The 25,188-nt window shown below is 41.6% G+C and overlaps 1 protein-coding gene across 1 annotated transcript in view; it reads left to right on the forward strand.

Annotated features, from left to right (window-relative positions):
* Positions 1 to 25,188, forward strand: part of CACNA2D3 (calcium voltage-gated channel auxiliary subunit alpha2delta 3) — an 876,446-nt gene that overhangs the window by 797,792 nt on the left and 53,466 nt on the right. Inside the window, exons 32-35 of the mRNA XM_025885299.2 lie at positions 4,479 to 4,554; positions 7,214 to 7,266; positions 8,800 to 8,855; positions 17,899 to 18,010. Coding sequence (XP_025741084.1) covers positions 4,479 to 4,554; positions 7,214 to 7,266; positions 8,800 to 8,855; positions 17,899 to 18,010 — 297 coding nt within the window. The remainder of the gene's footprint in view (positions 1 to 4,478; positions 4,555 to 7,213; positions 7,267 to 8,799; positions 8,856 to 17,898; positions 18,011 to 25,188) is intronic.

Genomic DNA, 25,188 nt, shown 5'->3' on the forward strand with positions numbered 1-25,188 from the left:
GTATGGTTATTAACATAACAATAAAAATTAAAAAAAAAAAAGAATTTTCTGTGTTCCTCTGCCCTGTCGTGTCACTTGCAAGTTGAGAGCTGCCCCAGAGAACACATTTTAAGGCTCAACAAAGAATACATATTTTTACAAGCTATCCTACTGAGTCACTTTACTTCTCATAGTTGTAGATTCAAAAATGCTTAAATATGTCCCATGGTTAGTTTCTATGTCAAATGCCTCCCTGCCTTGTTTTTAGGACTGTATTTGCAAACATTAAGCTGTTTCAAGATTGGTTTTTAGGCAAATTGTTTAGCCAGACCTCATTCAGTGAGTCATTGCAGGTAAAGGACCTGGCCTCCTGGGCACACAGTAGGTGTTTAATAAATGCTGGCCCCTGCAGTTCCTCATAAGTCGAAATTAGCTGAGCTCATGCCTTTGAGATTGAACTTTCTAGGTCTTAGAAGAAATATTTTTCTTGGTCGCGATTTTTGTCTTGTTGGAAAAGAGCAGAATCAGCAAAACCGCTTTCAGCAGGTCGCAGTGTCATGGGCCTGTCATCCACGGTGCACACAGGGCTGTCTATGTTTTCTCTGCAGCGCTTTGAGTTTCTTCTTCAGACACCGTATCTGCTTTCCGTCAGAGTTTCAAAGAGACCCGTCTAGGGAGCACAGAGATGCTAATGATAAGGTCTCAGCTGTAGCCTGCGGCTGAAGTGGCCTGATGGGGATGTCATGGGGATTAAGGCATGTTATCTGTAATAAGAATAAAGTCCCACTGCTGAGTGCAGTGGGGCAGCACCAATCTTGGGCTGGGCATGCGGCTCGGGGCTTATTTTAGAGCCGAATGAAAGCGGGCAATTATCATGTTCTTTAACTATAATCAGCCAAACAGGATACAGGTAGCCACAAAATGGAGTTATTTAAAACAGTAACAAAATCACTTCAAAAAGGGTAATAATCTGGAAGTCTCTCTTTCTGCAACATCTAGTTAAAGCTGTCTAAGCGTGGAGAAGACAGGGGAGGCTTGTTCTGTAACCTCCTCAATGGCAATCAGATCAGGAAAACTTCTTGGGAAATGAAAGGCAGGATCCCTGGCCCCAAGGCTGCCCCACAGCCGTTCAGTTTGGCCTCACCATGTAAAGGAGAGCCTTTGAAAATGATCCCAGGAGAATCCCAAGCTTCCCGGGAGGGTAGCTCTCGAGGGGCTCTTGCTAGCCTGGCCACCTGGTCCCTCCTGGCCCACTGACCACAGACTTGAAAGCTGATTCTGGACTTTGGCTATGAGACCTTGTCTTGGTAGCATTTTCTGTGACATTCCAATGAGACTGGAATAGGGCACGGGGCAGAATTCTAAGCATTTCCCAGAATCTGTCAGAGCCTGCTCCTGAGCAGAAGGCAGAGTGAGGGGGATTCAGCTTGACCCCCATCTAATTCTGCCTCTGCTATTTGTTAGGGGTGTGAACTTGGACACACTACTGAGGCTGGCTGAGACTCGGTTTGGTCCTCTGTGAAATAGGGATGATTAGAATCTATCTTGTAGGGATATGCTTCCAAGAGTACCTTGCTCACATTTGCTAAATAGAGCTCAGTAGACATGAGCTATTGTTATCATGGTCCTCAGGTATGAAGCCCATGGACAGAAGTTCATGTCATGTCTCGATAACCCTGGTGCAACTCCTGAAGGTGTCTTGTACCACAGTAACAGGTGCAAATTTTACGCTGCATCGTATGTGCCAATGAGCTAAGAAAATCAGGAGGCCTGTCCCTCCTCCAGCCAGCTGGGTAAAGCCTGAGTCAATTCCCATTGCATTAAACACCACCCCCATTAATTAATAATGGCAGTGAAAACCAGACTAATAAATTGTAACAGCTGCTGCAGGCTTGCCTTCTGCTGAATGCTTCCTCCATACCAGATCCTGTGCTAAATGCAACACGCATATGACCTCAGGTCATCCCATAATCCTCCCGATAAGGTAGCCATTTTTCTCACCATTTTACAGAGGAAACTGAGCACCCAAAGAGTAAAACAAAACAAAACAAACAAAACCACTGTAATAAGTGGACGAGTTAGGATGGAGCTCAGGTGTTATTGACTTCGAAGCTGTTGCTTTAACCACTAGACCATACGGCCAGTCACTTGAGCCCTTGGGAATGGGGTAGCTTTAAGATCCCAAACTCCAACAAAGAACAAAATGAGGCTTTCTGTTGTAAGGATCATAACAAAGCTAACATGCTACATAGTATATTTCAGTATATTTCCACATGTCTGATTATTTAAATCTCAGGACATCTTTGTGAGTCATTTTACAAGGGAGAAAATGATGCCTCAGAAGAGGGTTAGCATCTTGCTCAAGATTGCACCTTGGAGGGGCGCCTGAGTGGCTCAGTTGGTAAAGCATTTGACTTCGGCTCAGGTCATGATCCCAGGGTCCCAGGATTGAGCCCCACATTGGGCTGCGCGCTCCCTCTTCCTCTGCCCCTGCCCCTCCCCCTGCTCGTGCGTGCTCTCTCTCTCTCTCTCAAATAAATAAATAAAATCTTAAAATAAAAAAAAAAAAAGATTGCACCCTGGATAATGGCACCCGGATAATAACATTTCAAACCGAGGCCATACTGTATCCATGTCTATAAGACTCCAAGCGCAGGCACGTTCCACTCAACCCGTGCTGCCTCTCACCACACTCTGGCCCAAGTTCCAGCTGTAGGGACAGAGTTGAGCAGTATGAAAAGGATGAAGCCAATCATAATTCTTGCCAAGTCCTAGAAAGCCCTTCCAGGGGCACCTACAGAAATCCCCTGGATGAGGTGGAGACTATGGCATAGTGGGGCAGTCAGGGACCGAATAGAGTTATCCCTTGTGGTCTGCAGTTGGTTCCATGGTTGGGGGTAGCATCAGGGCTATGCCAATGATGAACATTTCAGTGGAAATTTGTTCAGGGACTTCCCTGAGCCAGATGCTTGGCTGGTTCATGGGCTTCAGTTCTGTCTCAATAAACTCAGATTCTCCTGGCATCCGCTGTAAAGAAAAAAGCCAGAGGACAGTGAACAAGACTAGAAGAAATGTTCTGATGTGGGAGAGGCTTTGGGGATTTGCTGGGAGATTGTGTGACCACTGGGGCCCTCCTAGGCTCTGCTCCCAGACACCTATGTGATGCTGGTCAGGAGCCCATTTCCATCTTGATTTGGTCAAGCATGGTCAGTTTTCTACTTGGGGCCCATAGATGGTTCTCTGTTAATCTGTTTGTGTGATGCTTCCAGCATATTGTCCAGAAGAGGAGGTCTTCATCCCATAGTTTGAATTTGACCTCTTCTATCTAGTTGTGACATCATTTCTTCAAGACTCAGGCAATCAGGCAATCATTCATGCCTTCAACTTTTGGAAGCTGAATGCCTTCTCCATGTTGGGTGCTGGGCTAGTGCTTGGGGTCCAACACCTGTCCTGCTGCATGGAACTTTTATTCTGGTGTCCATTTGCAGCCCAACATTAAATATGCTCCAGGTTAAGCATTGTATTATTCTAGAAAGGAATCCCTTCTGGGAGAATTCCTTGCAGTTATTTAGAAGTTCATGTATTGCAGTATTAACATGTCATCTGGCAGTTATGTAATTCAGGCCAGACTTCAAGTGTCTCCTTTTTGGGGGTGCCAGAGTAGTGGGAAGGGGAGCTGGTAGGAGGATGGAAGACATGTTGCCTTTGGGATAAGATGTTTGCTCCTTTCAGAACCTTTAACTGGCTACCAGAAACCGCCATTCTCTATTCTCTATAAAGTTGTTGATGAGGAATTAAAATATGTGGAACAATTATAAAATGAAATGTCTTGGCAATTGAGTAAAGATCATAATTGGAAATGAGAGCTATACTTTCATCACAAGTGGAGGAAAAAAAAATCCATATTCTTGTTTCATAAATGGTACTGTTTTCAAAAGCAAAAATATAGTCACTGTTATGGTGGTGGTAGTTGGGAGTGGGGATTACAACAGATGAGCCAAATGGTTTCCAAAAAATTGTCAAAGTGCCGGACTTACCTTGGTCCAGGGTTGTTTCCTAGTGCTTGAGAGAGACAGAGGATCCTGCCAATTCTGAACTCAAAATGACCCCTCCCAGCTCTCCTCCACCCTGGAGACATGGCCCAAGCGGATTCTCCCCAGGGCCCAGAATCTAGTTCAGGTCCCTCTGGAGTATCCTCTTCCATGCAAATCAACCTTGTTTAAACCAAAATGGTTGTTTCCTCAAGCTGGGGTGTTTCTCATCCCTGTCTCCTCATCTAGTCCCAATACTTTTACTCCCTTCGCTCTTCAGGTTCCAAGTGTGACCTGTCCGTATCTCCAGTCCTAGACTTTACGTGTTCCTCATTTGCCATCTTTATTAGGCCTGCATTTATTTGTGTTTGTCACTGCTGCGCTTGGTGGTGGTGTGGTGACCTTTCACCATGCTGGTTCACACGTAGCTTCCCATTTAGTGACCCTCCTCTCTATTCTTTCCTATAGAATTACCCTTTATGACTATCAGGCCATGTGCAGGGCCAACAAGGACAGCAGTGATGGTGCCAGTGGGCTACTGGATGTAAGTACGGTGCAGTCACCCGAAACACGGGGGTCATGTGTCTGTCTGTTTCTGCGTGTGAGCATACCTTTATCTTTGGAGTAATCAAGTTTATCTTTTTCGAAACCATGAATGTTTTAAAGTGTCTCTTGATTTTACTGGTTAAGAAAAACCACTTCCATTCAAACCCAAATCCATTGATTGTATGAATGGCAAGCAGGTCTGACGTCTTTGATGGACAAATGTGCCCCCTTTGGATGGATAGAAAAGGGGAGAAGTTTTGGAGATTCTCTCATTCTCATATAAAAGAGAATTTGAATTGGTTCATCAGAAATCTGCCCTTTGGTTTGTAAGAAACCTATTAGCCTGCGAACAAATTCACATTTGGATCATAGATTCTCTACCCTAATCAGGATGCTGCTGAGCTTCGGTGTATCATTTTCGCCGGAGCTGGTTCCATCCGTGATGTCACAGTGGAGAACCAATCAACATAGTGTATCATTAGAAACAGGCTTTCAGACTGCCAGAAATTAACTATTATAGTTTACTCCCAGTTAAAAAACATAATTTACAATGTATAAGCAATGTAAGTTTGGCTACCTGTCACCTGAAAACACAGGAAAAACAGTTACAGTATACTTCGACATAACCCCGCATGCGTATATAATAAATATAATCTTTGCATGTTATCATTTTGTAAATTCCAAAAATTAACCTAAAATCTGGTTTGAAACGCAAAATTTATGAACCATTTTGGTTTTTAAAATGTAAACACGCACCTTCTCATTTGCAGATGTAAGATCTTGCAAGGAGATTATTTAAAAGCCGGCTATTTAACATGGTTCTCCTCCACTGAGGGAGGAAGAAATGATTTGGAGCTGGAAAATTTCTGAAAGGCAACTAGGAACTGAAAGTTGAATGGTTTGGAAAAATACCGCTTTTTAGTGAGAATCAACATGCCTTTCCAAATCCAACTTCCCTAGACTTAGCATAAATATTTCTAGACTTAAAAAGTTCCCAAGATAGGTTTTCATCATTAGGTTTAAAAGCTCAATGGCTTTACCCTTCAGAATGATAATGTGCATTTAAATTTTTAATCCTGTATTTCCACGATCCCTTTGTGTACCCATACATTGAGCCAATGTCTGGCGCAGAATGCTTGAGTGCCCTTCCTCCCCTCCCACCCACACCTCTGCCCCCGAGGGAGCTGCCCCTGTGCCTGCCCCTCCCCAACTCCAGAGCCACCCTAACTCCTCTATTCATTCCCTCCTCCCAAGGACCCACACTACCAAGGACTCCTGAAATGTCACTACCCATCCGGGCAGGTACAAAGGCACAGAACTGTCCCAGGGTCTGACCACCAGGGTCTTTTTGAAAGAAAGATGGTTCTTTTCCAAGCAATAAGAAATATAATGGCAGAACCACCGGACTGCAGGTAGCATTCGGTTTGAGGAAATGGTTAATAGTTCACATCCTTATCTGATCCTAATCCTGAGGGCACTGTGATTGAGGGAATGATGTTGATACACTCAATTAAATCAGAGCAAGAGATCCAGTCTGAAATCTGTGTGGGCTGAGAATAACCCCAGTAGACTGTTATTATTGTTGTTTTGTTCACTGACTTACTAACCTGAAAAGGGCAATGTCAAGAATGGTTAGAGGTAAATTGTTTTTTTGTTTTATTTAAAACTGGATAATTCCCCCATTCCTAGTTCTCATCTTTATCATCAAAATGCTCAGAAGGTAGGATTAAATACCCATAACTTCAGAGACCAGGATTTGGTATTTCAATTTTCTGATAACCTAAAGGCAACCACAAAAGGTTCTGAGATTTTTTCTGGACCTGCCATCTGGGGGGCGGGGGAGGGAGGGCTTTGCCAAAGTCAGCGCCTCTCTCAAGTGCATCCACTGCAGGAATATCTGGCATATGTAGATTCAAAGAGCCAACTGAGGGGGAGACCTGCTACTTTCCAGAATTCGGGAAATTGAATTATCCACATAGAAAATATCATGGAGTAAACAATCTGACTGCTTTTTTAAATTAAAATATTCTAAAATAAAGATTAGGCTGTCAATGCCTTCTTTTATAGAGTTGAAGGGGATTTTCTGCAAGGATAAAATCACATGTTTATATGGTTGTCATTTTTTTTTTCCAAATCCAAATATGTATGTGTGAGAAAAGGCAGCTTAAATCCTACATAACTCCTGGGCAACATTAAAATCAAGTATATGCAACTTGCGCTTATTTCAGTGAATGACATACAGTGATGGAGAACAGGGAATCACCTTTCTGAGAGGCAGATCTGTGAATTACCATTTGAAATTAGTTATATGATTTTAGCGCCTCAGCATTAGGCTGCAAAATATTAGCCCCTGGAGGGTAAAGTTTTAAACATCGTTCGCTGAACTTCCTTTTTCCTCCCAGAGATAACCCCTGTATTAGATCATGTTTATTTTACTTGTAAATCACATCTCACTACAGGGTAGTTCAAAGTTTTAAAATGTTAGTTTTAGGATACAGTATCCAACCCTGTTCTTCTTTTAGCTAGAGCTTCACTGTTTTTTAAGGTGATACCAATCTCTCTCGAAGAATAACATTGTCTTTATGTAAAGCCTTAAGTTAAACTACAAATTTCGTATGTGATGCATTGTTTTCAATGAACTGAATTCTTCTCTTCAGCCTTATAATGCCTTCCTTGCTGCAGTAAAATGGATAATGACAGAACTTGTCTTGTAAGTACAATTTGCTTCATTTTTAAAGAGTAATATTGTTTTTCTTTTGTATTATAAAGTGAATTGGAAGACTGTATTCGTATTTTCAACAACCATTAGACTCAGAATGCTCTGAGATAACCTCACTGAACATCTCGAAATATTGAAAGCTGAGACCAAAAAATTATCTTTCAGTTATTCATGGTCACTGCTTATGCCCTTATGTCCTTGCTTAGCAGACTAACAGCTTGCAATATACAAACCAAATTTATTTATTGTGGTTAGTGTTAAATTTAACATGGATGTCTGGCTGTTTTTAATGCAGCCTGGGTGGGCTGTGGTCAGAAGAACAAATTGCCAGGGCTGCCCACTGTGCTCCTTCGGATGTGTTGGCATGTGTAAGGGTGGGGAGGAAGGGGGCTTGTGCAGTCGTGGGCCAGGCGCTGGGGGCTTTTCTCAGGTGTGAATTAATTGTTTACCCTGTCAAACTACAGTCCTAGTTGGAGGGTGCTGGCTGCATCTGTGACTTAGGTCAGATTGAAATGGCACGAAGATGAAAGGCTTGACTCCCAGAAAAGATATTGGACACATGACAGAAACACCGTATCCCACGAAAGGGAGGAATTCCATGGATGAGCATGAAAACCAGATTGTTTAAGCTGCACCAAACTCTCAGATTCTGATTTTGCCCACCGTGGCTCCTCTTCTGAGTGTTTGAGGCAGATTTCTTACCATTTGATGAGCAGCCATTGTCTTCTTCATTGCTTTAATGTAACCTATATCAATTTAACAATATTATAAATTGAAATTCATTTCTCTTATGTACATAAGAGGCAGAAAATATAGTAACAGACAATAGTGAGATTTTGAATGACAGTGAGCTGCTGGAGGTAGCATTCATGAGCCTAAAAGAGAAATGATGGAATTTTGGTCTATCTCTATTCATTTGGAGGATGGTTTATATTACTTTTGCATTTTTTACTAGCAATTGGGAAATTCTGATTTTTTTTTTTGAAGTTGCATTGTGGCATAATTTCATCAAGAGAAGTTTGTTCCGTCTATGCCTACACACATGCGCACTCACACACACACACAGACACACACACACACACACAGGGCTCAACAGGTTTGCATTGTAGTATAAATCTGGAAAGCATCCTTTATTACTGCAGATCATAGTCTAGGTAGAGAATATGCTATTTGTATCTCTGCATGAAAGCAGAAGCAGCCCTTTGGAAATTGACTTTTTACTATAGACTCAGACTATAACTGGAAAACCATTTCTGCCTACAAGCAGGATATTTCTCCACAGAGTCCTTGAGTCTAGGGAAACCCGATTTCAGGGTTTGGCTGGGATTGGTGATCAAATAGCCTTTCACAAGTAAGATAAAGCCCAGTGAAAATTCCGTGGTCACAGAACCAACCGTACTGGTACCTTCCGATCATGTTGTTACTGTTTCAAATGCAGTGAGCAATGCTGAATAACAGAATGTCACTGTCCCATTCAGGGGGCAGATGACCAAATAACCCTGGGCTTTTGCATCCCCTGTTTAGGTTCCTGGTGGAATTTAACCTCTGCAGTTGGTGGCACTCAGATATGACAGCTAAAGGTAAGCAGCAGCCAGTTCCCATTTCTCAGCTCCGAGTGATAAACCCAGGGTTCACTGGCTACTTTTCATCAAGGATGGGCTCACGCACAACTGCCCAGGACAAAGTGATGACTTTTCAGCTCTGTCAACATCTGTGCTGACTGCAGCGCTGTCCCGTCTGACCAGAAATTCCACAGGTTTCATTCTGCCCATGTTGAATGTACACTTTGACATGTTTCCTTAAGTAAGACTTTGAGGTCATACGTTGCACCAGTGAATTCTTCAACAAGCTCGTGGGCAGTGCTTAAAATCGAAGGGAGACGCACATTGCCTTTTTCAAGCTTGAGTGAATGGATAACCACTCTGGTTTTTTGTTTGTTTGATCATTTTTTTTTATAATTATCCTCATAAAATATAAATCGAATCATATTACTCTCCCCACTCAAAAGCCTTCAACGATTTGAGCAGTAATTAGTAGAAACTCTCAGAGGTATGAGTTGCAGAATTAGATGAGTATGGATTTCAGTCCTGGCTCCAAGGTTCGCCTTTGGCAAGTTAGCTGATCTCTTCAAGACTCAGTTTCCCCATAGTAAGCAAACTGGGAGACATAATAAATATTATTTACCTCCTGTCATGTATGTGCTTAATGATACATCATACTATATGCTGAGCATGGTGACTGGAACATAATGAGCCCTCAAAAATGACAACTGTAATTAACTTCCGATACCAGCGTTGACCCTGTCGACCACAATGATGACTAATCGGGTCCCGAGGCCCTACAAAGCCGGTGCTCTTCCCTGAGGGCGGTCTCGCAGCCCTCTGCCCCACCTGCTCTGTCACACGCTGCTTCTCAGATAACCCTCTGCTCTTTCTTTTCCTGCGTGCGTTCATTCATGCTCATTTTCTTACCTGGGATGACGGGAACTGGCAGTATGCTAGATGGCTACCATGTTTATTATTATTATTTTTTAATTATCTGTCTTTATCAAAGGGGTAGATTAATAATGTCGCAGCCTTCCCCAGGGACTGGCTGAATTTCAATCTGGCGTTTCCTCTTGCGTCCCTTAAGATCCCAGTCAGGGAGGGTTTCCTCAGTTCTTCCAGGAAGAGTTAGCAGCATTTCCTTCTTGCTTCCATCCCGGTCAGCTCACATTTTTATTTCCCCAGCTCTTCTGCACCATCATTGTCTCACTTTGTTGGCCTTACACTAGAATTTCTTGATGGCAGGAGCTATGCCTTATAACCACTGTGATCCCTTAGCACCTACCTGGTGCTCAGTGAATTGTAGGCACGCAGTCTTTGCTTACTGAATACCCTAACAATTCTTATGCCGGGTGTGACCATTATAGCCACTGTCATTACAGCTTTATAATTTACAAATAGGCCTCTATTGCCTAAATTCAGGAACTCCCTCATTTCTGGTTAGAGTATGACATGGAAGGACACCTTCAGAGAGGTGTATATGAGCACACAGCTGCACCGGATGGCCTCTGATTACAGTGAACCTAATCCAGGCGTGTTTGGGGTCGGCCCAATCCTGAGAAGCTGAGCCCAGGGAAGCAGCATCTGTGTGCCCTGTTCTCTCCCACACTCACACACTCACACCGTCCTGGTGACCCTTAGCATGTGAGCTCCATGCTTGCCCTGTTGGGCTAGGACCTGCTTTGAACGTCCATAACCCCACTTCTAGAAATCTAAATAAAGTGGGGTCAGAGCAAAGTATTCTAGGACACCCTGTCCTAGCTCATCACTGTCATCCCTGAGGACCTGATGATTGCAAATACTGGGAACTCTTTAAGTGATGAGCAATAGGGACAATTCCAAAATAAATGACAGCCCATCCACGGAGAGGCAGAGAAAACCTTTTCACAAGATTCTGTTTCAAAAACAGATCTTTTTAACCAGATCAAAAATGTTCATGAAATTAAGTAATATAGCAAGATAAACAATATACAGAACTGTATGTACCCCAGGAAAGCATCCAATGGGGGGGGACGAAGGGGGATACGGATTTAATTAGGGTCAGCAATCAGTATGGCCAGTGGGGAGTCAATAAGCAAAGAACAAAATATGAATTAGGAAGGGAAGACTATTATGTCCCCCAAGAAAATTTTGCCTATAACACAAACCTGCTTTCGATGAAAACTGCGCATGATTTGGAAGTGAGATCTGAGAAAGGACCTACTAAATGGGTGCTTGCTCTCTTGTTCTTTTTACTTTCCTTATTCCACTAGCTTCTCCACGGATTTACCATTAGGAATGGAAAAGGTTAGATGAGATTAAAAGGGAGGGACGGAAGAAGGAAGATCATTGGAGGCCAGGAGAATGCACTGCAAGTTGGTCACAGGGCTGTTCTCACCGCAGCCCCAGGCCCTGGGGACAAGTCACCTGGGCTTCAAATCTGGCTTTGAGCTCTGGGAGGCTGGAGCAGCTGTTTTGCCTAGATGAAGAGCTCTGGCCTGGAATCAGGCAGCCTCCTTCTGGCTGCTGAAATAGCTGCTTGCTCCTGGGCAAGTCTCTTGGTCTCTCTGGGCTCTGGTTTCCTGGTTGGTCAGCAGAGCTAACCATGGACCTAACGCGGGTGCAAGAGATGGGTCAGGCGGCGCATGCTAAGCCCGTGGGCAGACAGGGCACAGAGCTGGTGGGTGGTGCTTACGCTTTGGGCAGCGGTGGCTTTTGTGACTGAGACCCTGAGACTGAGATGCTTTTAGGAGAGTGTTCAGTGCTGAGGGCAGCAGGCTGGTCGTCTTCAGGGTTTGCTTTTTGGCATCCCTCTTCACAACCGTATGCCTGCCCACCTCTGGCTGAGGAGCTTCCGAGGTAAGCATGAGGATGGCCCACCTCTTTATGCCAACCTGCATCCCCATTTCCCCCGTTCTTACTCACTCTGGCCTGCTTCCCTTCCCCATGACCTGATGATGCAGGCATCTGCGTACCCTCTTATGCTGATCCTTCAGATTTGACAATCAGTTTAAAAGTTTTTGTTATATGCCAGTCACTGTGATCTTTGCTCAGACCAGTGGTTTTGAACCGGGGGTGGGGGGAGGGGGTGCGGATTTTTTCTCCCAGGAGTCATTGCGATGTGTGGAGACATTTTTGGTTGTCACCACTGGGGGTGGGTTGGGGTGTTACTGACAGCTAGTGTGTAGAAGCCAGGGATGCTGCTAAACATCCTAGGACACACAGCCCCTCACAACAAAGAATTATCCTACTCAAAATGTCAGTAGTGTCACTGTTGGGAAACCCTGGTGTAGACCGAAGAGTATAGGGTAGGGGATAAAGAATAAGGAAGAAGGATATGGGGCGCTTGGGTGGCTCAGTCGGTTAAACATGTGCCTTCAGCTCAGGTCATGATCCTGGAGTCCCAGGATCGAGTCCCACATCGAGCTTCCAACACAGTGGAGAGTCTGGTTCTCCTTCTGACCCTCCCCCCTCTTGTGCTTTCTCTCTCACTCCCCCTCAAATAAATAAGTAAATATCTTAAAAAAAAAAAAATAAAGGAAGAAGGATGTGGTCTTTGCACTCATGATGCTTACAGAAACGTATGAAGGTTCCCGTTCTGAGATTTCATACCCCCTCACCTCTCCTCCCCCTGTACCAGGACCAACAGCAAGGAGAATTTCAGCTAAGAGAAATCAGATGATGCTTCATCTCTCCATGTTATGTTTTAGAAGCTTTTTATAAAGTTCCTTAATAGATAATTCCAAGTCATGTCATCCTTTTGCCACACTGTGAGACCTTCCCCCAGACTGGAGACAGACCTTGTCAAATGATGGTATCGTCACCACACGACGTGCTAACATACAATGGAGTGCTTTTCCATTTCCAGAGTGTGGGCACTAGACGATCTTCAGATCGTTTCATCATCCCTGAGAGGTGGGGACTGCTGGAATTTGTCACTAAACCTTTCTGAGCCCCTTGAGTCAGACAGCTACTAGATGATGGGCTCAGACATGAGCCAAGAGCTCAGGTAGATGGCAGTGAGCAAGGCAGCCCGCCTTCTTGGAGCCCCTGTGTGGGACTGGCTACTGTACGTGGATTGTCTCATTCGGGCCTATAGGCCTCTGCTGGACAGGGCTGCCTTTTTCCATTTCACAGATGGAGAAATGAATTTGAATGGGGGTGCATGGACTTGTCCTTGGGGCTGCTATTGTCTGGGTATCTCTGTTAAAGGAAAATGTAAATTCTTAGACCCAGAGCATAAGGAGAGAAAGGTTTCACAGCAATATTGACTTGCAAGGTTTCTTCATTCTAATTTTACCATTCCCTCGCTAGATAAAGACCCTGCACTGAGACATACATCTTTGTTTAGCTAAAAATGGAATCCATAATTACACTGTTTATCTGCTTCATTTCCTTAATGAAGGGGACTGTGGAAGCCCATTTCTGCCTGATTATCACAAAGGTATCATTTTGGCGAAGTTGCACAAAGAGAATGGAGCTTACTGGCACCGAGTATGAATGGGGGTGCATTCACAGAGACAAAAGAAGAGGAAAGCTTTTCAAATGGCAACTCTGTTCATTCCCAGTTGTCTGCCCATAATTACTGTGAACCCAAGTCAGTTATTCTCATCAGGGACATTTGTTGCTAAGGGAAAATTAAAGAAATTCAATTGTGTGGATGCTCCATTGGGTGCTTCATTGTGAGTGAGTGGTAGGTCATGGCTTCAGCTTGAGACTGCCGGCCTAATGGGGACGGGAGGTAGAGCAGTGTAAAGGCCCAGAATGGTGGCGCCAGGATGTGACCGTGCAGAAGCGGGTCCGGGCTCCCGAGCTCACGGCAGTGTGACTTGGGGCAGGCAGCGTCACTTAATTTCTCTGGGCTGTAGCTTCTTCGCCTATAAAACAGGAGAGTGACAGGCCTTCCTCACTGCATGGTGGTGAAGACTCTGCCCATGGAAAGGGCCTAATGTCATGTTTGGCGTGTAGTGAGTGCTTCGCGAGTATTGGCTGTGAAGGCGGCGATGGTGGTTTTGCTGTTTAAGGAAATGGTGGTCATGGCGAGTCTCTTCCTGGGGGTCTCAAGGCAGTCCATGTCTGCTTTCTGAACCCCTGTTTTCCATACAATAAGGAATCAGCCTAGCTGAGCTTCATGACCTCTTGTACGGACACCTTTGTAAGATAATGCGTTGTAAGTGCCCAATGGCTAAACCAGCCTTCTGGAGATCACTGGAAACCTGAGCTATGGATTTAGAATTGCATAGATAAGCAGTAATGACTGGCAAATATATGTGGTGTCCGTGGCACTGCAGACAAAGAAAGGTCTTCATAATAAACCATGTTATTTAGATTAAATGTGGCCTGGTTTTATACGATAATTCGCATGTGGCCCAAAAGCACAGCAAGAGGCTTGCAGCCAATCTATAGTCTGTGTTGCAAACAGAACCAACGAGGGTTTATCGCCACATCAGTATGGGTGCCCTGCAATTGTCAAGGGAACAAGGGTTTCATTTCCAGGAAGGAGCAGAGCCAAATGAGCCTCACCATTGAGAGCGCTGGACTGATTCCATTGTAACTGGGCCCAGACAATCACAATTAGAGGTGGTGCAATTATCGGGCCCGTTTAAATCATGTGTGCTGCCTATCTCAGCCAGCCCCAAAGACCTTTCTTCCTTTCTTTCATTGGCCGAACTTCACAGAGCAGTTAAATATATGTGTGCTGGAGCCAGACGGCCCAAGTTCAAATTTTGGCTCTGCCACATACTTACTGGATGAATTTGGGCAATTCATTCGGTTCTCTCCTCCATTCACTAATCTGCAAAACAGAGATAACCATGGTTCTCACCTCACAGTTTATTCTTTTTTTTATGTTGTCATGTTTTACTGTTAAATAAATTAATACATGTAAAGCAGAACAGCACCTGGCATGTAGTAATTTCTTAATAAATGTAGCCATTACCATCATGAGCTTATTATGTGCCATCTGCATGTGTGTGCTGTATCCACTCATGTTGGGTTTTTTTTTTTTTTACTTGATCTTTATTTCATTTTAATGGACTCATTTTTTGAAATTCAAATAATTTAAATATTAAAAGGAAGTTTCCCAAATGGAAAGTTGCTCTCACTTGCTATACAAAGGAGTCAAGTGCAAACACAAGAACCATGAAAATAAAAAGTGTGACCAAATTGTAGCCAGATGCTCTGAGCTTTATGGGTGGCCTCCCCAGATAAAAAAAGGGGGGTGGGTTAAGAGCACATGAAAGAAAAACGAAAAAGAAAGAAAGGTGGGAAAAACTCCCTAGCATCCAACAAAGATGTCCTCAACAAAATCCTCTGACAAAATCAGAGACACTGGAGAAGAACTTGGAAGCGAGTGCTGTTTCCACCAGGTGCCCCTCTCTGTGCTGTACCTGTTTGGCCCGGGCCTCCTAAAACTGACCTTGCCTTCCCCCTGAAGGCAGGCAATTTGTCATGAGGGCCTGAGATGCTTACATTCCCTTTGTCTGTTTGCCTGAAAAACACCATTCAGGGGAGTTATTCAGATATTCAGCAAGCATGTGACCCGGGCCTTTGGGAGCACGACACTCGCCTGTGCTGTCCCTACAGTGAAGCCAGGAGTCAGGGAGGTAGTCACTGGCCTTTTCTAACCAAAAAGTACTGCTTCAGAAAGGCCCGCTGTTTCTGAGGATTCCGTGCAATAACCCGTAGTCGTGTGGTAGTAAGCATGTTCGCTTAAAGAGCCCTTACGGTGCACCAGCCACTTGCCGTGCATTAATTCATCTGATCCTCAAACACCCATGTGAAGTTATTCCCTCTTATTCCCATTTTACAGAGGAGAACACGGAGGTGCCAAGAGATTGAACTTGCCGGCTGTCCCACAGCCTTGGCAAGATTCATGACCCCTAGTTTGTGCCCTTAGCTACTATGTATGTAATTTGTCCAGCTCCTGGCACGTGGGTGGTGACACACTCCAACGGCTAGTGTTTCGTGAAGGCTGCGTGTGTGTCTGCACCTGCACGTATGTGAAAGTGTGCACGCGTGTCCCTTGGTTAAGAGCTGTACCTGCCTAGGTCTATTCATTACTCAGAACAACTCAGGGAGTTAGCATGGGCATCATGCCTAATGTCAGTGACCAGTTTCTGAAAAATCACATGTTGTACATAAAAAAACTGATTGAATCCACTTCCTTTTGTTTTAGAGGAGAAAAACGACAATGTGTTATGCGTTAACCCCAAACCCCAATCAATTTCCTCAAAATAATTAATGCTCAGTGAAAATTCTATATTAAAAAAAAAAACAATCACATTAGGATATACATGCTTGGAACATGGCTTCCTGATCACCCAACAAATATCTGGTGGTTACCAAATGCTCCTTTAGCACTTAGTAATCCTGGGCTCACTTAGTGCCGGCAGCCTCCACATGGCCACTACACAAAACATGTCCCCGTGCTTCTGACATCCAACCAACTGTATTTGGAATATAACTTGAAGACTTTGTCAAAACATCATTTTGTTAAAATCCTATAGAGTTTTGGAGTTGGAAATGTAAATTGTATATTCTATATATGTATAAATAGATGTTTATATTTCCATATAAATATCAGCCAAAAACTTTGTACAAAGTTTGGGTATTGGAAACCTATGAGCATTCTACTGGTAAGTTTTTTTGGGTCTTTTTGTTTGTTTGTTTGTTTGTTTTTAGAGGAGTGGGGAGGAGCAGAGGGAGAGGGTGAGAGAGAATCTTGAACAGGTTCCAACCCCGTGTGGAGCCCGACGCGGGGCTCTGTTTCACAACACTGAGTTCAGGACCTGAGCCAAAATCAAGTCAGATCCTTAACTGACAGAGCCATCCAGGCGCCCCCTACTGGTAAGATGTTAATGGGTGACAAGTCCTGTGACAAGTCCTGTCCTATTGGTATCTCCATTTTACAGATGAGAATACTGAAGATTAGGGCGCCTGGGTGGCTCAGTTGGTTGGGCGACTGCCTTCGGCTCAGGTCATGATCCTGGAGTCCCGGGATCAAGTCCCACATCGGGCTCCCTGCTCAGCGGGGAGTCTGCTTCTCCCTCTGACCCTCTTCCCTCTTGTGCTCTCTATCTCTCGTTCTCTCTCTCTCAGATAAATAAATAAAATCTTTAAAAAAAAAAAAAAAGAGAGAATACTGAAGATTAGTTAGAAGCAGTGAAGCACAGGATTTATACTCCAAACTTCTCTGACTTCAGAGTCTTCACCCTTAACCACTGTTACAGTATCTACCATCATCATCATTTGAATGTTACAACGGCTTCATTAGAATGCTAGTGTTATTCTTCTTGTTATTGATTACTGTTGTTACTATTTATTATTATTGTTAACTGACATTTCCTCAGCACTCATTATGTTCCAAGTAGTCTACCAAATATTCAACATATAATGTTTCATTTACCTCTCACCTCACCCTCTGATAGAGGGAGTATATTAGCCCCGATTTACACATTGAAAAAAACTGAAACGTCAAGAGTTTCTGGAACTTGCCCACTGGACATAACTTCTTTACATTATTTTATCAATCACCAAGACATTACCCAATGCCTACTAGGTAGCCATCCATGTACCCGGGTTATCTAGTGCTGTATTCCTGGACACGGAACTTCATAAGAGTGGGATGAGGTTCATGGCTGTGGTTCAAAGACATTACATATTTTACTATTCCATAGTTCAATTTTGTGTCTGTCATAAAACCACGTAGTTGTATCACGACCTTTGTCTCACCCTAAATAATATGGTGTAACTTCTATTTTATACATTTATTCAGATACACATATGTGTTGTTGCTAAGTTCAAGTAAGTCTGAAGTCCGAGACCCATTGACTTTATGTTGTCCCAGAAAGTATTCTCGTGATCCATAAATGATAGTGGATGAAGCCAACGCAACGACTTGAGGAACTGTAGCTTATAGAGTTGCTTGGCAGATGAAATCACTTGACAAATTAGAAAATAATGCATTATGCTACGCCTAGAAAAATCACAGCTCGGCAGGAGTGGAACTGGGTTCTGAATTACTGGGCTGCCAGTCACAAGAAAGCCTGTGCCTTTGTTCTTTATATTCTTTCCTTTTTTCTTTTTCCTATCCCTACAGCCCAGAAATTGAAACAGACCCTGGAGCCTTGTGACACTGAATATCCAGCATTTGTTTCTGAGCGCACCATCAAGGAAACCTCAGGGAACATTGCTTGTGAAGACTGCTCCAAGTAAGCCACCCGCCGCCTCCTTTCTGCTCAGCGTAGAACTCCAATGGGCCGATGTGTCTGGCGTGCTCACGATCACAATGAGAGATGGAAACATGGCTGCCCTCTTATATGAGGAAGTGTTTCCACCAGCTTGGTAAAAAACATCACTTGGCTTTGTTAGATCATTTAGAATTTGGGAAGGGTTCAAAACGCTTGAGAATGCATCAGAATAGACGAGGTTTTTAGTTGAGTTTATTGTTGGTTGGAAAAAGTCCTAATTGGTGTTTTCCCAGTTGACGGTTGGCCATTTCAGCAATCTGTTGGGAAAAAATCCTTCGGTGTCTTTCCTGGAGGCATCGAGTCTTCAGGATTCGCTGGAATCTGGTGTCTGGGGAATGAGTCTTGGTCGCTTACTAGGCATTTCCCTGGTTCCTAATGACGTTGGGCCTTTTTTAAATGGTCTTATTGATCATTTGGGTTTCTTGCCCCTTCATTTCTCTTGGTAGTTGGCTGTTGGGTGATGAATCTACTCTTACTGGTTTGGGTGTTCTAGGTTTTGGTGCAATTTCTTTGCACTTGTATGCTTTGCATACATGTCTTCCTAGTCCTTTGACTCCTCACCTTTTATAATGTTTTAGATGCATTGAAATTTTCTTTTGCTTTTATTTTAATGTAGTCTAATTTATTCTTCTGTTCTTCTATGATTTGTGTGTTTGTGCTTTAAGAAATTAGTTTCTGCCCTCATGTCATAATGGTATTCTCAAATAGTTTTATTCTGAACACTTCAAAGTGTTGACTTTCACATTTAGGACTTGAATCCCTCTTGAATTTATTTGTGTGTGTGCCATAATGTAGCATCTAATTTCATCTTTTTCAGTGTAGTTCCATGTTAACCAGCACTGCTTATTGAATGCTCTTTTTTTTTTCAATTGATTTATTATCCTGTATCATATAGGGTAAGTTCCCATCTGTATAAAGATCTGTTTCCAAGTTTTATGGTTTGTCAGTACTGATGTCAACACCATATCTCTTTAATTATTAGAGCTTTATAATATGACTTGATATTTAGGAGAACAAGTATCTTTTCCATATTCTTCTAAGTTGTCTTGGCTATTCTTGTCTCTCCTCTTTCATATTAATTTTGTAATCAGCTTAATTTCCATGAATTATGATACAGTTTTGATTAAAATTGCTATAAGTTATAGATTAATTTGAAGATAATTGCTATCTTGTATAATACTGGAACTTTCCATGTATAAACTAAGTATGTCTCTTTATTTACATGTCTTTTAATACAGCTTTATAATTTTATGTTAGATTTATACCTTGAAAGCATGTAGTTTTTCCTGCTATCAGAAATGGCATACATTTAAAACTACATTTTCTAATTGGTAATTGCTAGAATATGAGAACAACACTGATTTCTGTATATTGAATATCTTGTATGCAGTTGCTAAATGCTCTTTTAGATTTAATAGTTTGTGTATGGCTTCTCTCAGACTTTTTTTTCACACACAGTAACATCATTTGTGAAAATTTTCCTTTCTAACTTCCACGCTTGTTTTCTTGTATAGAAGTAACTGGAATTGTTGACTAGAAGCAGTGAGAGTAAACAACTGTATCTTGTTCCTAATTTAAAGGAATTTCTTCTAATAATTCCATGTTAACTATGATGGTTGCTATAGGATTTTTTTATTGAGGTATAATTCACATACGAGATCATATTAGTTTCAGGCATACAACGTAGTGATTCAACATGTCTATACATTATGAAATGGTCACCACAATAAATCCAACTCCCATCTGTCACCTTACAAAATTAACACGTCAGTGATTCTATTCCCCATGATGTACATTACATCCCCATGATTTATTTATTCTATTGCTGAAAGTTTATACTTCTTGATCCCCTGCACCCATTTCAACCCCCCCACCCCCTCCCCTCTGGCAACCACCAATCTGTTCTCTTCATCTATAAATATGAGTTTTGTTTTGCTTTGTTGATTTATTTTTTAGATTCTGCATGTAAGTGAAATCATGTGGTATGCTATTGGATTTTCTAAATTATAGTAAAATATTAGTAATATTAAATTTACCTTTGTAACTATTTTTAAGGAGATTTTGACAGTGATTTTCTTTTTTAAGTTATTTGTTTGTTTGTTTCTTTATGTAATCTCTACACCCAATGTGGGCCTGGAACTCACCACCCCGAGATCAAGAGTCAGTTGCTTTCCTAACTGTGCCAACCAGGCCACCCTCATTGTACTATTTTTAAGCACACAGTTCAGGAGCATTAAGTACATTTGCAATGTTGTGCAACCATAACTACTATCCATTTCCTGAGTTGCCTTCGATTTTTGATAGTTAGCCATTTATTAGGTTAAAAAAAACCTCTTCAGGGGTGTTTGTTGCTTTTGTTGCTATTGTGTGAAATTTGAATGGATGTTAAATTTTATCAAAACATTCTTTCCACATTAATTACTAAAATGATTTTAATTTATTAATATGTTGAGTTACATTGATAAAATTTTTAAAAATTTAAATCATGAAATATATCATATATACTCTATCTTTAATGGTAGATGGATTATCTAAGGTGAAAACATGCTTTCTTTCTCAGGATGGTCTTTCATTGCCCTGATTACAAAAGACAAAAACCAAAACCATCTTGCTAGGTCCATTTGTTCATGTTATATTGAATTTGCCATCTGTACTCGAAAAAAAAGAGTGGGTTAGGGGTCCCTGGCTGGCTCAGTCGACTAAGCATGACTCTTGATCTCAGCTCAGCTCATAATCTCAGGGTCCTGGGATCAAGTCCTGCATCTGGCTCTGTGCTCAGTGGGGAGTCTGCTGAAGTTTCTCTCTCCCTCTCCTTTTGCCTGCCCCTTCTCTAAATAAATAAATCAATAAATAAATCTTGAAAAAAGGAAGAGTGGGCTACCCTTTTCCTTTCAAATACTGTTATTTGGCTTTGTTATTAAGGTCATTTTATTGTCATAAAATTTCTTGGATCTTATACATTTTGTATAAAAGATTAAATTATCTGCTTCTTTTAGGTTTGGTAAAATTTACCCATAAAACTATGAACAGGTGATAGGTTATGTATTTATTTATTTATTTTTTCCTGTGTGAGTAAATTTTCAACTACTGAATTAGTTCTTTTTTTTTCTTTAAGATTTTATTTATTCATAAGAGGCAGAGGGAGAAGAAGCAGGCTCCCCGCTGAGCAGGGAGCCCGATGCGGGACTCGATCCCAGGACCCCGGGATCATGACCTGAGCCGAAGGCAGACGCTTAACCATCTGAGCCACCCAGGCACCCTGAATTAGTTCCTTCAGTTGTTAGATATCTTTGGAATTTCTATTTCTTTTTGAAATGATTTTGGTAATTATATTTCTTAGAAAATTGCCTATTCCATCCCACTTTCCATGTTTATTGCATGCATTTATTAATAGTGTTCTCTTTTGATTAAAAATGCTGCCATATTTGTGATTTTGCCTGGTTTTAAATCAATCTCCCCCTTCCCTTCTCCTCCCCCTTCCCCCCATACCTCTTCTTCTCACCCTCCCCTCCTTCCCCCTCCCTCTCTCCCTGCCTCTCCCTCCCTCCCTCCCTCTCCCTCTCTCTCTCTGTCTTTGCTTCCCTAACTCCCTCCCTCCATTGTTCCCTCCTTCCTTCCCTCCCTCTCAGTACTAATAGAAATGTTTGTTTTCTTTTCCTTTTCAAAGAACTGTCATCATTTAGTTTGTTAGATTTTCTCCGTTGTTTCTTTGACTTTCTATTTCATTTATTTTGCTTCTTATCTGTATTATTACCTTTCTTCTATGTTTTTGAGATTTACACTTTATTATTTTCTAACATTTTGTGTTTGATGCTTAGCTTTTGCAACTTCATTCATATATATAATAAATATATACATATGTATAATTCCTCTCTGCCTTTCAATTTATATAGGGTTTTCATTATTATTCAGCTGTGATAATTTCCTAATTTTTACCATATTTTTGATCAGTAAATTCTTAAATACTGTTTTAAGATTTCCTAATATATATGGGCTTTGAGGCTGTCTTTTTTTTTTTCTTATTGATTGCTGGTTAAATGACATTGTGGTCTGTATACCACATGGTCTGTGCAGAGACCTGTTTTGTATCCCAGTACTTGTCTGTGTGTTTTTGAAAGCAGGTTTCACTCTCTAATAACTGAGTACAGGGATTAATGTGTATCCAGTGGATCAAGTGTGTTCATTGTGTTTCAAACTTTTGTCATTGTTGTTGTTCTATTTTAGATACAAGGCTCTCACCAGGCTTATGGATCTTTCCACTCCTTCATGTCATTCACTTTACTTTGCTTTTTATATTTGGAAGCTGTGTGACCATAGACATCCCTGTTCAAGACTGGTACAGCATCCTGATAAATCTTTCCTCTGATCACTACTGGATAGCCCTCTCTGGGAAAGTACCTTATGCTTTAATGTCTGTTTTGTTTGCTAACAGCATAGATGCAGTATTTCTTTGTTTGGTGACATATCCTAGGCATGTTTTCCCCCTTCCCTCCATTTCCAACTTTCTTTTTGTTTTTGTCATTTTGCATTAGGATTTTATCTTATAAATAGAATGCAGCTGGCTTTGGCATTTTTATTATCTCCATTATTAGAGATTTAATCTTTCATAATTTACTGTGCTTATATAAGTTTGAGTTTATTTCTACCATCATTTTATAAGCTGTCTATCCCCATACTCTTCCTTCCTTCCTTCCCTCCCTTCCTCCTTCCTCCCTATTCCCCACCTTCCTTTCTTTTCCCTCCAATTGGACCTACTGAGTTTTCTCTGTTCCTATTTTTCCCTTCCTAGTATGTAAGGTGTGCACTCTTTTCTTGAAGTATTTACCCTTAACCTTGTACATGTTTCAGGATCTCTTCCGTCCTCCAGAACAAACTCTTAGAACCTCTGCCTTGGATTACCTCCCATCTCTTTCATGTGATATTTCCTAACATTTTAGCTCTGCTGTGATTTTAACCCACTAAATATGTTATTATTGCTGTTGCTGCCTGTAGTAAATGAGATGTTTACCAGTTTGTTTACTCACTAGTTTTTTTAAACCATTGCTTCTTGTTTTACAGTACCTTAGAAGTTTCTTTTTTTTTTCCAGAAATGATCTAGGGGTGGTAAATGATCTCATTCCTTGTCTAATATGCTTTACTATGTACTCTGCAGTGATCATTTAACTCCGTGCTATCTAAATTGAAGTATTTTGAAGATACTATTCCACTGTCTCCTGAGTTTTAGCTTTGCACCTCCATAGGTGGTCTGGCTTTTCCCCCTCTCAGAGGGCTTTTCTTTGATATTCTGGTTTCACTGACATGTGTCTAGATATAAATTTACTTCTCTGTGTTTATATACTTTCTTTTGGGTAATTTCCCTAAACTCAAGTTCACTAATTTCCTTTTGGTTGTGTCTAGTCCGCTGCTTGGAGTCCATTGAGTTTTTAATGTGGATGCCTTTCTATTTATTTTTAGATGTATTATTTGCTTCTTTTAAAAATCTGTGTATTCTTGTATACTTTAAATTTGCTAAGAAAGTAGATTTTAAAATATCTGTGTCTTCTTTATATAGATTCTTATTTTTTAAAAAGATTTTATTTATTTATTTGACAGAGAGAGACACAGCTAGAGAGGGAGCACAGCAGGAGGAGTGGGAGAGGGAGAAGCAGGCTTCCTGCCAAGCAAGGAACCAGACACGGGGCTTGATCCCAGGACTCGATCCCAGGACCCTGGGATCATGACCTGACCGAAGCAGATGCTTAACAACTGAGCCACCCAGGCTCCCCTTTATATAGATTCTTATTCTTAAATTTTCTATACCTAATTCTATACCTTTTAAGGCTGTTTTAGTAGCTTAAATATTTTGGAGGGGTGGGTGCCAGTTTCCTTGTGTCTTGTGTCTGCTTTCTTTCCTGGTAGATAATTGGCTCATGTGTTCTGTCATTTTTGACCATGAACTGATTTTTACTATTAATTATTATTTCTGTGGGAACAAAATAGAGCTTGAGCTCCTCTTCACAGTAGATTTATAGTTGGGCTTTAATCATGTGTCCTGTTAGTATTGACTGCCTGGGAATTCTTGTTATGTAAGTTTTTGTATTTAGGAGTTTCTGCATCATATAATTACAGTAAATATTTTTCCCAAGCGGCATGTAGTTTCCGTTTAAAGTTTGATTTCTCATGCTAATATTGTTTTGCCTGTTCAGACCCCAGACAGCCCCAGATTATCCACTTTTTACACTTAGCTATAAATGTACACGTTGGCTCTTAGTGCCTTGTCTTGTAAGTTCTTTTGTTTTCAGACATGCTTATACTGTTTCACTGTTTCATCCAGCATGTCTAAGTGTTTAGAGTAGAATGGCTTCCACTGGCTTAATCTGCGATGTTATAGTTTACTGTTCTGACTGAGGACTTTCTAGAGCCACCATAAGAAAGCACAAGAGTATAGTGGTTTAGCGCAGGAGCTGTGCCATCAGGGAGTTCAGAGTGTGTGAGCTCCAACTCCAGTAATTGCTGGCTGTGTGATCTTGATCAAAAACCTAAACTCTCTGAAACTCAGCTTCTTCCTGGGATAATAATAGTAAGCACATCATAGGCTTGTTGTACGAATTAAGTGGGAAAATTTATGTTGTGGATTTAGCATGATGCCTGGAACAGAGTAAGTCCTCAATAAATGGACCCATTTCATGCTAGCATAATGTCATATGCATTTGTGTGCAAAGATTTTAGCCCCCATTAACTGTTCTGTTAAAATGTACATTTTCCTTTTGATAGTCTCTCATCCCTTTGATACTATAGAATTCCTGTAGGAAAAGCTACAATAAATATGTATTTTTGATGGCCAAAGTTCACGTATGCTTAAGGAACGTTGACAGTTCATTGCTCTGTGGCTCCGTGAAGTGGACTCCATTGATTTTATAATGACTGCAAACCTTTTTGACCAGAGGGATATTATATCCTCACTACCATATACACAACTTCAGACTTCCTAAGGTAGCCACTCTCTCCTAGTGCATAATAGGTAATCAGATTTAGTGGAGTAAATTAGGTTTCTTATTTCCATTCTAAATGAGAAAACAAATAGAACCACGATAGATGACTGCTAAGGCCAGCAATATTTTTCCTTGTTGACTAGCAGTCAGAAGCCAAAAATATGAATG

The sequence above is a fragment of the Callorhinus ursinus genome, unplaced genomic scaffold (assembly GCF_003265705.2).
Source record: "Callorhinus ursinus isolate GAN/ISIS: 27379988/994484 unplaced genomic scaffold, GSC_fseal_2.0 scaffold15, whole genome shotgun sequence".
NCBI classification, from domain to species: Eukaryota; Metazoa; Chordata; class Mammalia; order Carnivora; family Otariidae; genus Callorhinus; species Callorhinus ursinus.